The 17,068-nt window shown below is 41.5% G+C and overlaps 2 protein-coding genes across 4 annotated transcripts in view; both read right to left on the bottom strand.

The window, feature by feature from the left end:
* APBA2 (amyloid beta precursor protein binding family A member 2) overlaps positions 1 to 108 on the bottom strand; it is a 97,113-nt gene extending 97,005 nt beyond the window's left edge. Inside the window, exon 1 of the mRNA XM_027657568.1 lies at positions 23 to 108. The gene's annotated coding sequence lies outside the window, so the exon portion shown is untranslated. The remainder of the gene's footprint in view (positions 1 to 22) is intronic.
* A 6,078-nt stretch (positions 109 to 6,186) lies between these two features.
* Positions 6,187 to 15,487, bottom strand: MCEE (methylmalonyl-CoA epimerase). Of its 3 annotated transcripts, none has more exons than XM_027657803.1 (3): positions 15,443 to 15,487; positions 10,167 to 10,507; positions 6,187 to 6,870 (listed from the first exon to the last, which is right to left on the bottom strand). In XM_027657803.1, the coding sequence occupies exons 1-3, from the start codon at positions 15,471 to 15,473 to the stop codon at positions 6,718 to 6,720; spliced, it is 525 nt and encodes a 174-aa protein (XP_027513604.1). In that variant the 5' UTR covers positions 15,474 to 15,487; the 3' UTR covers positions 6,187 to 6,717. The 3 variants fall into 3 exon arrangements, with proteins under 3 accessions (XP_027513604.1, XP_027513603.1, XP_027513605.1); XM_027657802.1 differs by lacking the exon at positions 15,443 to 15,487 and adding an exon at positions 15,098 to 15,309; XM_027657804.1 differs by lacking the exons at positions 6,187 to 6,870; positions 15,443 to 15,487 and adding exons at positions 7,923 to 9,271; positions 15,098 to 15,309.
* Between the last annotated feature and the right edge of the window lie 1,581 nt (positions 15,488 to 17,068).

Here is a 17,068-nt window from a genome sequence, read left to right as displayed (position 1 = left end):
TGCCGATCCCGGTGCCGATCCCGGTGCCGATCCCGGTGCCGATCCCGCTCCCGCCGCCGCAGTCGCTCTTTTGTGTGGCTGCCGAGCGCGAGCGCCTCACACCGCGCTGGGCCCGCCCGGGAACCTGCCTGCGCCGCCGCCCCGGAACCTGCATGGCGAACAGCGCCGCGCTGCTCACGGCGGGTGCGGGGCTGTGCGGTGTGTGAGGGGCTGTGCGGTGTGTGAGGGGCTGTGCGGTCTGTGAGGGGCTATGCCGTGTGTGAGGGGCTATGCGGTGTGTGAGGGGCTGTGCGGTGTGTGAGGGGCTGTGCGGTCTGTGCGGGCCGTGGGGGCTGTGCGGGGCTGTGTGGTCTTTGCGGGCTGTGCAGTGCGCAGGGGGCTGTGCGGTCTGTGCTGGGTTGTGCGGGCTGTGTGGGGCTGTGCGGGGCTGTGCGGGCTATGTGGGGCTGTGTGGTCTCTGCGGGCTGTGCAGTGTGCAGGGGGCTGTGCGGACCTGTGAGGGCTGTGCTGTCTCTGCAGCGCTGTGCAGCCCGGGCTCCGCGCAGAATGGTCCGGGACGCGGGTACGGACTGATCCATCAAATCCCCGCTTCCACTGGGCTGGAGGCCCCGCTCTGCACCAGCCCCACGTGCCACACCGCTCAGCAATGCCACACCGCTCAGCAATGCCACACCGCTCAGCAATGCCACACCGCTCAGCAATGCCACACTGCTCAGCAATGCCACACCGCTCAGCAATGCCACACTGCTCAGCGGTGCCACACTGCTCAGCAATGCCACACTGCTCAGCGGTGCCACACTCCTGAGTGGTGCCACACTGCTCAGCAGTGCTCTGCAACAGGACTGGGAGCAGTGGCCATGAACTAAAATTCAACAAGTTTCACCTCACCATGAGGAAGAACCACTGTGGGTCCCCGGGAGGCCATAGAGTCTCCCTCCCTGGAGCCGTTCAAACCCCACCTGGATGTGTTCCCGTGTCATCTGCTCCAGCTCACCCTGCCTTGGCAGGGGGTTGGGCTGAGTGACTCCAGAGGGCCCTTCCAATCCCAGCTCCTCTGGGATTCCGTGCCCACGGAGGTGCTGGCTCAGCCCCAGGCCCTGACCAGAGCTGGCTGCAGCCCCCGCTCCCTTCCCGAGCCCCTGGGCAGGGATGTTTGCTGGAAGCTCCATCCTGCTGTGACAAGGCCACCCTGCACCACGGCTCTGTGCTCCCAGGGCTGGGGTTCCTGAGAGTCTCCTTTCCATTTGTCCATGAAATGCATTCCTGAATGCCAGCTGTGGAATCCTACTGGGTAATGACCTCACCTTTCCCTGTTGTTTGAGGTGCTCCAGTGCAACAAAAATCAAACACCAAAAGTTTGAACATTACAGCAGGGAACAGCACTGGACTCAGTCACATTCCATCATGTGGCCAGATTTATGAGATCAAATCATGATTTCTGTGCCTTTGTGCAGATATTACATAGATCCACTCCCAAAGATTAAAATTGTAAGATTCAATGTGTAATATTTAAAAGCTCACTGAAGTAGGTTTCTCCAAGAACACTTGTTATTGTGAATGATAAACATCGTTGGTTCCTGAGGCCTTTTATTAGAAACCACTAGATTTTTCTATGGCAGTAAGGGGATAGTGATTATTTTGTATATATAGGAACACATATCTTAGGCCAATTATGACAGGACTTGCTTGTAAGTATGCAAATTTGAGACTGTAGCTAATCTTAACTGTAAAAAGTAATCTTTCTCCTGCTAGCAAAAGTGAGCAGCTGTCCCAGTGTAAATATATCGCGTTCCAATCAGCTGGAGATCAGTGTTCACTGCTGTAGCTCAGAGTATCCATCTCAGTGTGCTTTGTGTGCCCTGGGGTAGCTATAGCAGCTGCTGAGCATCAACTCATATTCCATGGACATGCAGAGGAAACGCCATTTTGTGGGGTTTTTTCAGTCTTATTTTTTGTTTAGTTGTTAAGATTTCTGTTCAGACTAACACCAGAGTAGCCATTTGCTACTGCTATTTTGTGTCATGATTTTGTATAGTGACTTTTTCCATCTGTCCCTTTCTATATCCTGCTTGACTAAATTTTGGTTTTCTTTTGGAGATAATGAGAACTCAAACATTACCTAAACTGTAATGCATGTATGTTTTACACAGAACTATAGCATACCTACAGATACAGATACAATCTGTAGCTAGATTGTGTAAACATTTGGCAAAAAACATTTTAATTCATATTATTAATTCCCAAAATTGTTAACTTGATGAAATAGCTTCATATACATAAGAAAGTCTCACTTTCTCAATCAGTATACCAAAAGCAGTATTTCCAGCTCGATAGGGCAGGTGTGTGTTTTGAAGTTACTGCAGCTGCAAGTATTGTACTACAACTGACCTCTCAAAGACTGCAGGGGTCCCAAACGGAGAGTGATATATTTTTTTAACCTCTTAAATTTAAGTTTCTAACAAGCATTCTACCTCCACCTCATTTTGGAGACAGTGGCTCAGACAGGTGGTTATTATAGAAAACTACATAGCAAAATGGAAGGTAAAAATCAGGTGAATTATATCAGTCCAAGAATGTGCCTCCCTGTTACTCTTCAATTTCTGGAAATAATCTTTCCCACACATGCCAGCCATGGATGCAGAGCTGGATATTCACTCTATTTAAATATTCACTCTATTTAACAAGTTACTGCAGAACTTTTTCTTTAAATCATGTTTTGAAAATGTCTTTATTACTGAAAAAAAATGCAATGTTAAAAATAAGTAAAAATCTTCATTGAAGATCCACTTTACAGAAGGTTTTAGTACCTATTTGCTATTTTTATGGTAGCAAAGCATAACAGTTAAAAGGCCACTTTAGATTACATCTAGAAAAGTCATTGAATGCTTCAAAATGTATAATTACTTTAAAATGTATGAGAACTCTTCTTCATTTGTGAATCTGTGCTATAAATTTTGCAGTTAACAATGCTCCTTAGCAATATGCAAGACAGTGCAAATGAACATTAAAACAGTTGACATAATTTTACGTACATTTAAGGATTATCCCATCACAGGATACAAACATCCCTCCTTCATAATAAGATAAATTCACATTTCATAAAATATTCTAAGTGCTTTGAAAATGCTTATCAAAGGTGACATATTCTGCATTACTAAGAGGGTGAGGTCTTCCACTGAAAAATGGCAACACTGGGTTTTAATTTATACATTGTTGATAGTTTCCATTTTCATATTAATTAACTGGTTGGACTCAATGATCTTCTTATTCCGTTTCATGGTCTAATAATTTGGCCAACATGGTAACTGCTTTGGTAAATGAATTGAGTATTGAAACAATTAACTCTTGAATTTTTGTCTTAATCAAGTCCAACAAACCCAAGTCAGATCACTACAGAAGGAATTTCTTCTAAGGATAGAATCAAATGGAGTGCCAAGAAAATCATTCAGAGCTCCTACTGTAAGTAGAAAATGTAAACATCTCCATGTTTCATGGTCCTTCTGTGAGACTTCAGATTTGCAAACCTGCAAGATTAGCTTTTAAAAGGCATGAAGTTAGCTCTTTTTTCAGCTTTTTGAGTTTGCTTCTAGGTTTGTCTCATCGTAGGGAATTCATTCTACAGCCTGTTCTCCTCCCACCTAGAAGTGACTTGAGGATTACACAGAGGAAGTTTAAAAAGATATTTTGCATCATTTAATTATGACCCCTTTAACTATCTGAGTAATGTTGATGGAGTCCAGAAAAATGTGTCTTGTCTGCCTTAGGCAGCATAAAATGGGAACATGCTTGATTTCAGAGGGGAAAAAAGGCACATGGAGAGATTGGAACAGGGAACTTGCACTTGACAAATGACCCAAGCATGAGAAAATTAGCTGGCAAAATATTAACACTTCCTCTTCTGAGAAGCTTGGCATTATCAGAAAAGAAGGATTCACTGTACCTTTTTAAAAACCACCCAACCAAACAAAAAAACCAACCAAACAACAAAGGAAAAAACCCCATTGTCAAAGCCTATTTCCCTTCTGAGCTAATCAGGCTCCAGTTATTTAAATCACTGTTCTTCCCAGAAGTTGTATTCTGGTGCAACAGGGGTGTATCATTAAGTGTCCCTCCACTGGAAGAAGCAAATCACAGTTCTCTATTTCTCCAGTTTCCATCCCTGAATTTCCACTGTTTTTCTTGATGTTACTCCCTTTTTATAATCATGGCAGTGACAAAAGTAAGGCCCCTGTGTGTAACCCCCAGCCCAACCCCTTGGTGAGTCAGAACAACGACTTGTGAAGGCTGTCTGATTTCAGGGGAAGGACTACATGGTCTTTACAAATATAGGGGCTGATCCTGTTCCCACTGAAGTCTATGGGAGTTCAGCTTATGAACTGGAAAATTCTCTCAGTCTTAGCTGTATTCAGATTCTGTAGCTGTCCAGCTTCTTTGGCTATTCCTTCCAAGTCTATAGCTCCAGAGGTAGAAATTCTCCTATCTTCTAGTGTATACGCAGACAAGTGAGGGGGTCTGATCCCACCAAATGATGTTTGGTGGATGTTGACTAATTTGCAGACCTACTCTTTTGGGGGAGGGTTGGGGTTTTTTTGCTAATATCTTGACTTCTACCTTGGGAGGAGTCAGATGAAACGTACAAATTGTGAGATAGAAGTATGACTTAGGATGAACAGAATACGTCAGCTGAGGTAAAGCTAGGCATCCACAGAGCAGTCAGCCAGGGAAACTGCTGCTTTCCAGCTAAAAAGCATGACAAGCCTCTCTCTGCTAATAAGACAGGGAACACAATCAGGCAAGTGGAGTAAGTGCTGTTTACTCAAAATCTCTGTTCCCTAGTACTACATCAAGCTCCTAATCTGAGTCTATTGATAGATGTCATATACAAAAGTCCGTCTCCTTCAGACAGGACAAAGAAATGGAGAATGAACCAAAGGAGAACTGCCCTGTTTTCTGTTGCACCAAACTAAGGGCATTAGATTCAAAGACTTCTGTTCAACTACCTTGACATGTAACCACTGAGGCTTCTAGTCTTGGCATTCCTGTCCCAGTTTTGCAGAAAAGATGCCTCCCTGTCTTCAACAGAATGGAAAGACAAAAGCAGCTTTGCTCATAGAATGTCTCCTAGAATGGCAGAATCATATTTCAGGAATATTAAATCATTCTGCATTTTCATCACGAGTCTTAGGATTTCTAAATTCAAACAGTTTAGAATTTAGATCACAAACTACCCTCTAAATAGTGATTTGATGAAACACAGGAACCCTGTGGAAGGCTGTGTTTTTCTTAAAATATGACAGAAGGAATATTTGAGTATAAAATTGTTTCATTAAAAAAAAAAAGCATGGCTTTGTAGAGACTTTTTCAGAAGTAAGATTCATGAGGAAGCATCAGTGTCTTTAAAGCCCTGTTTAAATCTCAGGTCAACATTATACTTGTATTTTGTTGCAGCAAACATGACACACATCACAAATAATTCCATTCCATTACGTAAAAACTCTCCTAGACTAAAATGAACTTACTTCATATCGAGCTGGAGCTTTTCACTGTACATGCAAACATGCAGGAAAATATAAAATTCAGATTGTGACTTAGCTAGGGAAAATTATGACTACTTACGGATTAAGAAAACTAGAAAGAGAGAGAGAAACCGCAAGTCTTTGATTTCTACAGTTGACATGTCAAAACAAACCTATAAAAGAAAATATCAGGACAAAGACTGCTTGGGTAATGTACACCAATAAAGTGAAGTCTGTCCATAAATAAGTCAACCAACTGTGCCTGCAGCCTGTGACACAAGCACGCTGGATGCTCTAATGTTCAAGACACTCTACAGAACCAAGACTTAGGTGGTGTGTGTTTTCCACTGATCTTCGAAGTGCTCTTGCACAGGAAAACCTTATCTGTAAAGTAAGCGAAAAGATTAATCACTGCTTTTTCATGTCTCTCCCACATACCCTTCTATGGATACAGCTTAAAAAAAAATTCAGTAACTGAAAAAACTAAAATGTGACAAGTACATTACAGTTTGAGATATATGTCAGACAAATGATTTTTCAGGTACTCTTCTGGCATTGCCTGCATATCCACAGAGTTCATAAAACAACTAAATGATGATTTATGCATGGTAACTTCCTTGCCAGTAATTGTTATGCCAAGAAAAACTTATTTAGTGATTGCAGACACCCATACAATAACAGACGGATTTTTTTATTCATGAACCAATCAATCAGTGTGAAGCACAGATGGTGAATGGTGAAAACAGAAAATACAAGGTTCATTTTTCCTTCATTTCTAAAGGGAATGTCTAAGCTATATTGTTGTCACTGAGAAGTGGGTCTCTGCTGTGAAATGTAGAACAAAATAATGTGGGTTGACCTAGAAACTGTACAGTTTCTGTGGTTACAGAGGTAAAATCATGCTGCACAGGCAACAAAACATAAATTTCTATGGTACATTTGTAACTTGGCTCATGTATTTGTCTTTTGAATCACAGAGAATTCAAGAAATGTCAAGATATTAATTCTGAAAATCAGATCAGCAACAAAAGAAAAAAGAAAATTACCCTAAACCTGAAGCACTATTTCAGTACTCAAAAGCTGTACTTAAATCTGTGGGAACTACAATGAACTTGTAAAGACTAAAAACCACATCAACATTCCCAGCACCAGCTCAAGAACTTCACAACTATTCCATTGTTTTATTTATGAATATTACAGCTCAAGCTTGCTCAAGTTCCACAAGGACTCCATGGCAATCTTTAGGGTGAAGAAAAATCACAGGTTTGCCATGTGCACCTATTTTTGGCTCTTCACTCAATATTCGTATCTGTTTTTTCTTCAGTTCTGTCATAGCCGCTTTTATGTCATCAACCTTATAAAAAAATACAGTTCACACAAATTAACATATGACACTGTATTATGCAGACTTTATGCTTTAGTAATTCCTTACTAAAATGTTATTTCTAAATTCTAATATAATTCTGAAAATAAATTAAATTATGAAACCATTTAAAACATCTAGTCTTAAAAATAAAAATAATACAGAAGTTATTTGAACATTTTACAAAATGCTGTTAAAATAGATTGTTATATTTAAGACATTAATAAACTAAAATCACTCATGCACAAAGCCCATTGATTTTTTTTATGTTGATACTTTATAAGGATTCCATAAATAACCTAAACTCTGCATTACTACTACTAGGAAGATCATATTGCTTTCAAACTATCCATAACTAAAGAAAAATGCCTCCCTTTCTAATTGATGACAGAACACTGACTCATTAGATGCTGGTGAAAAGGCAGAGCAATGGGCAGAAGGGAAAAGGAAAGGCCCTTTTAGATTTATATATCCTCCTTCTGAGTAGGTTAAGGTTCATAAAATTTCCTAGGGAAAAAAGCTTGGAAATATCAAAAATATAGCCAGAATAGGACCTGGTCTTTCTATTGAACTTAACTATAATAGTAGCCATTAATATTTCAGTACAGTTTCCTACAGAAATACATAATTAACAAAAATATGCCTACGCTGCGTAGTGTGATCTGAAGTCTGATGATTTGAATTTTCCGAAACCTTAAATGCATTCATTTTTTTAAATAATAAAGTTAACACTCATTATAGCAAATCCAATAATCAATAATCAATAAAGACCTAGAACTAAAATAACAGCATTGCTATTTTTCAAGACTGGAGTGTCTGGACATAATTTGGCGAATAAACTCTCATGATGCCATTGCAGGGAAGAAGGAAATACCTGGCTTTAATTCAGAGCAACAGGCATCACCTAATTCCCACTCATTTGCAGCAGTTTTGTTCACGTATATTCTACACCCACTTCAGTTCTTCCCACACACAACTACCAGACTACTAAAAGCAAAGAGAAAATGGCTGTCAGGTTTTATCTGCCCTGAAGTGACCTCTCTTACTCTACGAAGTGTCCAGCATGCTTTTCACTGCAGGTATTCAATTCAATTATGACTGGTCAGGAGTAATTTAATTTCTTCTTAAAGTATTTATCTTGTATGAAACAAGTTCCCTATCAAAACATCTATTTAAATTTTCCTTTGTGCAAGATGGAAGAAATTAAGAGTGTTTTGATAAACTTGTTAGGCTTCCTCTTCAGTATGGAAAGGATTTTTTCAATTCAGCTTTTTGCAATAAAACTGTTCACAGAATGACATTTCTACAAAATATTTTTTTAAATTTCAAATGAACAATCAATGGACACTGACATTCTTTAATAGTTTTTATTAAAACCATTTCTGCTCAACTTGGAAGACTACTTACCTTTGAAATGGTAAGATTTTCCATTCTGAGAATGGGAAATTGGAGGAGGGAGGTTAACATCTTTATGACTGACAATGGTAGGGACCAGATTTGTTTTTCAGTCCCACTTAAATACCAGTTTAACAATGGATAGCTTTTTTCTCTGCATAAATTAGTCTGTAATTTTCCATTTATTTTTACCTGGAGACAAACATGACTGACTTAGGACAATCTTTTTCTTAATTTCTTCATTTTTAAACATTATTATTATTATTTTTGTGTAGAGATTATATTAATGAGTCACAAGACTTTATTTAGGAAAACCTGATTGCACTAGTTTACCCGACTCATTGAAACTATCTGTTAGATTATGACTCCTGGCTTGCTTGACCTACTGTACCGTTATAAATTTTCTTTTTTAACAGAAGATTCTACATTGTCCAACATAATGCCTTTCCATTTATTTTGTCAAAAGGAAAAAAAAAAAAAGGAAAACTGTAAATGTAGCAAGCTGTGTTTGCAATGCTTATTGTCTCCTGTCTCCTCTGAGGCTGGTTGTGTCGCTTGTCACTGTTTGAAATGGGTGCTGGGCTCCTCTTGAGAGGGTTGCCACACTTGATGTTAAATGCCTCATTGGCTTCTTCTAAAGTTTCCAGTACAGGTAACACATAAATGACTTTTTTGTCCCATTCTTCTCAATTTTCATAATCAAATTGAGAAGTAAATGACTTCCCTTGACAATCATCTGGTTCATCTGCAACAAGATCACATCTCATACAAAATGGAGATCTACATAGAACAATTTCAGCTGCTAACACATATTTAAAACTTCTTAAACAGTATTACATATACTTGAAACCCTTGGGAGCTTTGAGCTCTTTTTGCTGAGAAATGCCTACAATTTCTTTCTCTTGTACCTGTAAGTGAGAACCACTGGTCTTACAGAAGGCTGGAGGTTTTTATCATTCTTACTGCAAATTGCTTCTTTCTTCTACATTCCCATTTCCTAACAATTAGGGTCAATTTAAACAGAATTAATTTTCCTACTCTTGATCATGGGCAATTAAGCAAACTCAATGCAAGAAAAGTTGCAATGTCTACGTGTATGCAAAATTTCTCAATTCCCAATGAGAGCACACAACTGCAAACACTGGTCTTTATAGATGTATTGTGAAAACAATTTTTACTCACATCAGTAATCCCATTACTTTTTAATATTACACTTTGCATAATTACAGCTGGAAATAATAGTTTGCAAGACTCAGCTCTGTAAAATATTTAAAACATATAGGCAGCAGCATAAAATTCTGCATCAAATAGGTACACTAAGTCATGAGCACACTAAATAAGTACTTTACCCAGCACCTTTACATCTCTTCCAGACCAATCTCTCTTTGCTGGGTACGGAAGAACAGGACAGAAGGCGCTCTGGAGGCTTTACTCTGTTTGGTAAACACAACTGACAAGCTCTTTTGACTTCTGTATATAATTATCAACTAAATATCAAACAGGAAGAAACTTTCTAAAATCTAAGTTATGCCTTAGTTTAAACCTACAACTCTCTTTTCCCACTGTATGTCCTTCTGTGTCAGGAAGTTGACACCTATCCAGCTCTGTTCAGAAGTCCTTGGGGGTCTCCACCTTCCACAGTGGCAACTTAACCCTTCCTTCCCCAATTTAGTCTTTATAGCACACAAGAGGAAAAAATGATCATGTAGCTCATGACACTGAACCGTGATTTCCAAAATTGAAAAAAAGGCATGTTTAAGACTTCTTCTTACGAAATAAAAATTCTCACAGTTATGACAGCCTTATATATTTGTTCTTGACACAGGTCAAACCTAAGAAAAAATAAGCACACTTTAATATATCTCATTATGTAATATATTGTGTTAAAATACCTCAATGCAGATATGATGCATTCCTCCAGTCCTGTTTTTTTGCAGAAAACTTGCAATGGGACTTTTCTCTCCTAAAGGATGTAGAAGTTCCAGTTTGGTATTTCCCAGCTCCACAAAAACAGTGTAGACACCATGTTCAGGAAGAGCAACAGTCTCGCTCACCTGGGCTCCCAACACATCTCTGTACAAGGACTGAGCCTTCTGCAGATCAGGCACTGCAATGGCCACATGGTTAAGTTGGCCCAGTTTCCACAAACAGCTTGGAATGTTCTGTGAAAAGGACTTTGATGATGACAGAGTTCTTATTGTGGGAGCTGATGTCTGCAATCTGGTAAGAAGCCCTGAAAAAGAGTGAATAGCACTCAGACAATGCTTTTGAGAAGGTATCAATACCTACTCCTTCCCCTTTAAGGGCTACAGGACAGCAATGTCATTTAGCTCAGTGAACATTTTTTTCAGAGACTAAGTAAATATTCAGAAGTATAAAAATACCCAAAACCCCAAACCAGACTCAAATCTAGTGTAAATTCTTACATATGCCCGTTAAAAAGAGGAATACATGACCAAATGTAACAGTCAACTGTATAATGTGCTCAACAGCACATTCTGAATCTTTCAGAGCTTCCTACAAAATAAGAGAAATTAGGATATGGCTATACATCTCCAGTTATAGCAAACCAACAAGAAAACCCAGATGAAACCTCAGATAAAACTAATACTGCAAGATCCAAAAGATAAAAGACTTTAGCTCTCAGCTGTCAGGACTAACTCCAGCAAGGAATTAAATGTCATGTTTCATCTGAGGCTTAAGGAATCCTAAAATCTCCTGAGTTCGATTTTTTATCTTTCTTCAGTTATTAAGTCACTTGCCCTTCTTACTTTTCACATGCCATACAGGTCTTATACTTTGTTTCACTGATCTATTTTAAGATGCTTAGAAATGTTTCAGTTCTAAGTACTTTGCACAATATCATGTCCAACGGACCAATAATAATTTAGATTATCTTTAAAGGCCAAAACCATAACAGTTTGCTTAATTTGACTGGTGCCACTGACTTCAGTGTGACTTACTAAAGAAAAAGAATATGATCTGGCTCATCGTAAATTAAAAGTTAATTATAAAAGAATACTGGATGACCACATGACACAAAGGTTAGGGCCAACAAGTAGAGAAAAGATGGAGAAGTCATGGAGAAGCACTCATGGCCAGGCTTCGTGAACGAAGATTTGGGAAGGGCTCTACCCACGCTTGTTGCAAGCGCGTTGGTGGCTAAAAAAGCCAATACGAGACAGACGTGTCTGGTTGCAAAAGGCACAGCAGAAAGACTCCCCAGGTGGTTCACTCTGCAGGGCACGATTCTTTCTGCGCTGTCTTTTCTCCTCCAGAGTGATCCTGCTGCGTTCTCAAAAGCATCAGCAGAGTTATAGATGGTGTGTCTCCAGACTTCCCGATTGGAGGCCAGAGTAGACCAGTTATGTTGGTCATGAAAAAGGGCTTAGATTCTATCTCCAGAACTCTTCAAAGACTGCTCTGACAAGGCAATGCTGATCTTTGCCCTGTGTCACATTGCTGCGTTGGTTACAAGTAGTTATAGGGTTGCTTGTTTTATTAAAAAAATCACAAAAAAAACCCCAACATACGAAACAAGGATACTTACAAACAAATTACATTAAAGAATAATCTGTCAGAGTACTAGAATCTGGAGAGGGTGGGGAGGAATTGTGATCGTATCCGTTTTTTCCAGCACCAGAATTCGAATAAGATGAAAGGATATATTCACAAAAGCCACACTTCAATTCCATGCCAGTTTGCTTTAGGCCAAGTCAGTCCCCAATGCCTCCAGGCCAAGCCAGAGGCACTGCAGCATTTTGGAAGTCTTTGAGGCATTCTTAGCTTTAAATTTACAAATGTGCTACTTTGCTAAGAGGTTGTGCCAAGCCTGGCCTGAGATTCTGGATGCCCTGCAATAACCGAGGACAGCCTGCCCTGACTCCCGGTACTCTGAGAGGGCAGTAGTAGCTGTAATAAATCAGTTTATCTTCACTGTATGAAACTTAGAACTACCATTCCATGGGAATTCAAGACTCTACAGCCATCAGTTAATTTTTCTTCCCAAAGACGACTGATGTAATCCTTTAAGCCTTTCTGAGCATTGTGCTGTGAGGGAAGAAGAAATGTTTGTGTGCATTTGACACTTAGAATTACAACATGCAAAGTACATGTTACCAAGCACTTAGTATCATAAAAGTAAGTCTATTCAGAATCAACATCCTACATTAAACTATTTCCAGAAACTTGTCCAGTTCTGCAGGTCACTGCCCTGGACTATTTCTTGCCAGACTTTCACAAAGTCTATCCTGTCATCTCCTTCGTCACAGCCAGGAGTTCTGGACAATTCTTCTTCACTTGTTACCTTTAGGCTCTCATACTGGTATAGTACAGCAACTACTTTTCAACTTTTTATGTGTTCAAAAAATCCCCTAGCAACCTCTACATAGAAAAATTCTTGGTTTTGAGATGTCTATGCTGAAACTATTTTGTAGATAGGCTTACTATCTAAATGCATCGGGATGAGGGGTGATCAAAGCAATTCCCTGAGGAAGCAATACTGTGCAATGCCTATAATGTACAAGATAAGAAACATGCAGTGTCTAGGCGACATGATTAGAAACATGGATAATTAACTAGAGTTTGACCAGATCAACAGAGTAAATAGTGTGTTAAAAAAAGCAAAAAAACCCCCAATAGTCTTTTGTATCCACCTAAGCTTCTACTGAAGCAGCTCAGTTTCCTACAGTAACTTTTAAAGACCTGATTCAATTCTTGCTGAAGAGAAATTCTTCCATTTGGAGAAGGAGTGTATTCTCCAAATGAGAAAAATCCTTTGAAACAGAAGGATCCCTTCCTATACCATTTGTTATGTTTCCCAGAGCCTTTTATTGTTTTATTCTTTCTTCCAAATATGAACAGACCACGGTTCAACAGAAATACTACTGATGCAGGGTTTTTTCCAAGCAATCTTTACTAATAGGAAATACTAAGATTTTTCCCATTCTTTTTTACATCTCCCATCTGTAATTCTTGCTGCACTTCACTCAGGGCATATGACTACATGGTTATTATAGTTTAATTTGTATTTTTTCTATTTTCAAGTAAATTGACAGAGACAGATTGTTACTCAGCAATTACTGAAGCAATAGCAAAAATAGCAACAGAAAATGTTCTTTCTGTTGGGTTCTGCCCAAGAAATATTTGATTTTTGTGGTGTTTCCTGGAAAGACAATAAATTGAAAAAGTGAAGTATATTCCTAGGATTCTTGTAAAGTCAAAAATACTTAAACGCCCACTCATATGGACATTTATTCCATGAAGTCTTGTGAATTTACCCTAGCTCTAGTCATATGTGTATAGACCATTAATTTTAAACCCATAATTGAATTGACTGAGATTAAACAAAAAGCATTCGCATTTTTCTTGCATTATCTAGATTAGTAACTATATAGATTACTTAAAATTCTAATCTTCTTCTAATCCAATAACCAGAAAATGACCCTGCAGTAAAAAAAACCTTTTCAGCAAACTTCAGATTGAAAACCCATTACTTCCATGTCTCAGGAAAAAACCACTTATATTTATGTATATATCAAACAACTAGTCCTATTAACTGTTGTGGCTAATTTCTTCAATCAGAAAAGGATTTCTCCACTGACTTACAGAATTATTCAAGTAATTATTAAGTTTCTCCAGTGTTAAAAAACATTACTTCCTGTGAGTCTTGTGAAGCCAGCGGACATGACTGAAGCGTCCATCCAAGTATCTGTCCTGCCTGAAAAGCCTTCATATGCAGACCCAAATCACATGTGAAGTTGCTTCTCCTGGTATACACAGCATTTGCCCCTACTGTTTTTTGCTTTTTAATATCTCATTTCTCAAACACTGACAACCAAATCTGATTTTGACTTGCTATTTTGTCCTTTAGAGAAGATCCAGCTGACCCTGCTCTTATAGATGAATGCTGGCTTCCTAGCCTCAGTGATACTGCAGAATATATGGAACCTTTTCCCGCTTCATTTAAAGAACAGTTTTAAATTGGTCTATTTGGGTTTTATTCTGTTCATGGTTGACTGATCTACTAGTATTATGCACATCAGAGTTAAAATGTAGTTACACCAGGTGAGGCTTACATTCTGTGACAGAGCAGATTATGAACATGAAGTAACAAGTCCCATAAACTGAGATCCCCATCCCTCAAATGTTGATTCATAGGCTTGGTGCTCCTAACATGGGGCACTGTTCATTGACTTACATGGCTAAGGAATCAAACACAAACCAAAGCCAACTGAATTGAGTCAGGTTCTCTGTGGGGAGGTTTTACAACAGTGGGTTGCAGTGAGAACCCCATCACTGGGCACTGCTCTATTGTCAACCATTTCAGGTAGAGAAGGGCTCCCAAGCATGGAGAGGATGGTCTCACCACAGGGAGCCCAGCACACAGGGGCTGTGTGTTGTTAGCCCTCTGGACCACATGGAGCAAGGGCACAGTCTGGCCATCCTTAAATCTCAGCAATTTCAAGGCAGCAGGAGCATCTTGGGAACTCAGTCAGCCAGCTAAGCTTAGGTTATCCATAGTGCTGCTCTGCTGGGAGCTGGAGGGGGCTTTTGGGAATCAGAGGGGCTCCACAGGTCACAAAGACTGAGCTCTGGTTTCTTCCATCAAAGTGCAGTTACACAAAGGTGTTTTCTTTACCAGTATCCTACTGATCGATCACTGACAGCGCCGGTTCTCTCATTCACTCTTCTCTTGCCGTCTATGGCTACCAAGTAAAATAGTGTGGTTTAGGTATGGCGAGTTTAACCTACCCTCACTTATTAGTAAGAGAGAAAACAGTCTAGGTTATCATAACGAATGGGAAATGATGCTGAATTTCACCTACAAAAAAGCCAAGCTCCGACTTAAAAAAGCTAAGCTCCTCCTCGCGCCTCAAGTTTGGAGTTTGCTGCATAAATTCACTCTCAGCCAGCTAATGCCAGTTGTTAATATGCCCGTGAATTGGATCTGGAGACCTTGTTTCTATTGAAAAAGCAGTGGTTTCGTCTGGCCTGGGAGGCGCTCATGGAGATCGCCCTGCCGGCCCCGGCACGGAGCGGGGCTGGGGCTCCGGCCGGGCGGGCCCCGAGCGCGGCGGGCAGGGCGCTCCCCCCAGCCCTGGTACCGCCCGCCCCGTTCCTGCCCCCGCCCGCCCCGGTCCCGGCCCGTTCCCGCCCGGCCCGTTACCGGCCGCCCCGCGCCGCAGCACCGCCGCCATGTCCGGGCCGCCCCGCCCCGTGGGTGCGGGAGCGGCGTCGGGGGCGGATCACGGCGAGGGGCCGCGCCCGCAGCTCGGCGCCCATTGGGCCCGCGCCGTGAGGGGAGCGCCGTGAGGGGAGCGCCGTGCCCGCCGCTGGGCGCTGCCTGGAGCTGGGGGAGCGCTGCCAAGGGGCCCAAACATAGCCAGAGACATCTGCAGAGAGAGCGCTTCTGACCAAATCACACGGGATCACAGGATCGATGAGGCTGGAAAAGACTTCTGAGACCATGGAGTCCAACCTGTGACTGAACACCACCTTGTCAGCCAGACCATGGCACTCAGTGCCACGTCCATTCTTTCCTTAAACACCTCCAGGGAAGATGACTCCACCACCTCCCCGGGCAGTCCATTCCAATGTCTGATCACCCTTCCTGAGAAGAAATTCTACCTAATGTCCAACCTAAACCTCCCCTGGCACAGCTTAAGACTGTCCTTTTGTTCTGTCCCATGTTCCCTGTGAGCAGAGCCCCACCCCCACCTGGCTCCACTCTCCTGTCAGGGAGTTGATGAGAGCAGTAAAGTTCCCCTGAGCCTCCTTTTCTCCAGGCTGAGCCCCCCCAGCTCCTTCAGCCGCTCTTCATCAGACTTGTGCCCCAGACCCTTCACCAGCTGCATTGCCCTTCTCTGGACACGCTCCAGCACCTGGATGTCCTTCCTGAATTGAAGGGCCCAAAACTGACCCCAGGACTGAAGGTGTGGCCTTACCAGTGCTGAGTACAGGGCAAGAATCACTTCTAGTCCTTGCTGACCACGCTATTCCTGGTACGGGCCAGGATGCCATAAAGCATGGCCAGCTGCTGATGCTGCATTCCTGTTGTGTCAGGTACAGCACACTGCAGGCTGCTGAGATACATCCCAAATATACAAACAGCTTGTGCCATTTCAAACCTGGTAATATGTGAATAATTAAAAGTGCAGATCAAAGTCAGCAGTCAAAATGGATATTTAAAGGTCCCAATATCTGACACTTTCAAATTCCACCCCAGGCTGTGAAGTGTTGGGTGTGTTTCTGATGTGCAGAGCAGTGCAGGCACAGGTCACACTGCTGGCTGGGCCCTGCTCCACACGATGGTTTGTTGAGGGTGCAAAGGGACAGTGAGAGGACACACAGAAGTGCCATTGCAGGGCATTGTCTTCTCTGCACTGAACAGACTTCATCTGTTGGTAAGAAGGAAACACGAAAGCAGCAGAGGCAGTACCAGTGCTGGAGTTAGAAGGTTGGTCACAGTTGCTGAAGGTGCTTAAGGGCTGCGGGTGGCTGCAACCACAAGGGTAAAGGAGTGTAGGGCTTAAATTGACTTTATAAAATAAACTTTAAGGAAACTGTGTGATGTAACAAAGCAGTTGAAGAGCAGTTGGCAGTGCTGTGCTGATGGTGTAGGGTGTGAGTGCATTCCTTGTTAGCCTGAGCCAGGTAACGTCAGGGTTTTGCTCACGGAATGAGCTGCAAACGTGTGCATCCAAAATAGCCATTGTATCTGGGTCAGAGACTCCAAACTGTGAAGTAGGATGACTGTATTTGCTGTATTTAGAACAGGTTTTCCAGTGCCGAT

Source organism: Corapipo altera, unplaced genomic scaffold, assembly GCF_003945725.1.
Source record: "Corapipo altera isolate COAL_440 unplaced genomic scaffold, ASM394572v1 308, whole genome shotgun sequence".
NCBI lineage: Eukaryota > Metazoa > Chordata > Aves > Passeriformes > Pipridae > Corapipo > Corapipo altera.
The sequence above is the reverse complement of the archived record's forward strand: the minus strand, read 5'-3'. Positions and strand labels throughout refer to the sequence as shown.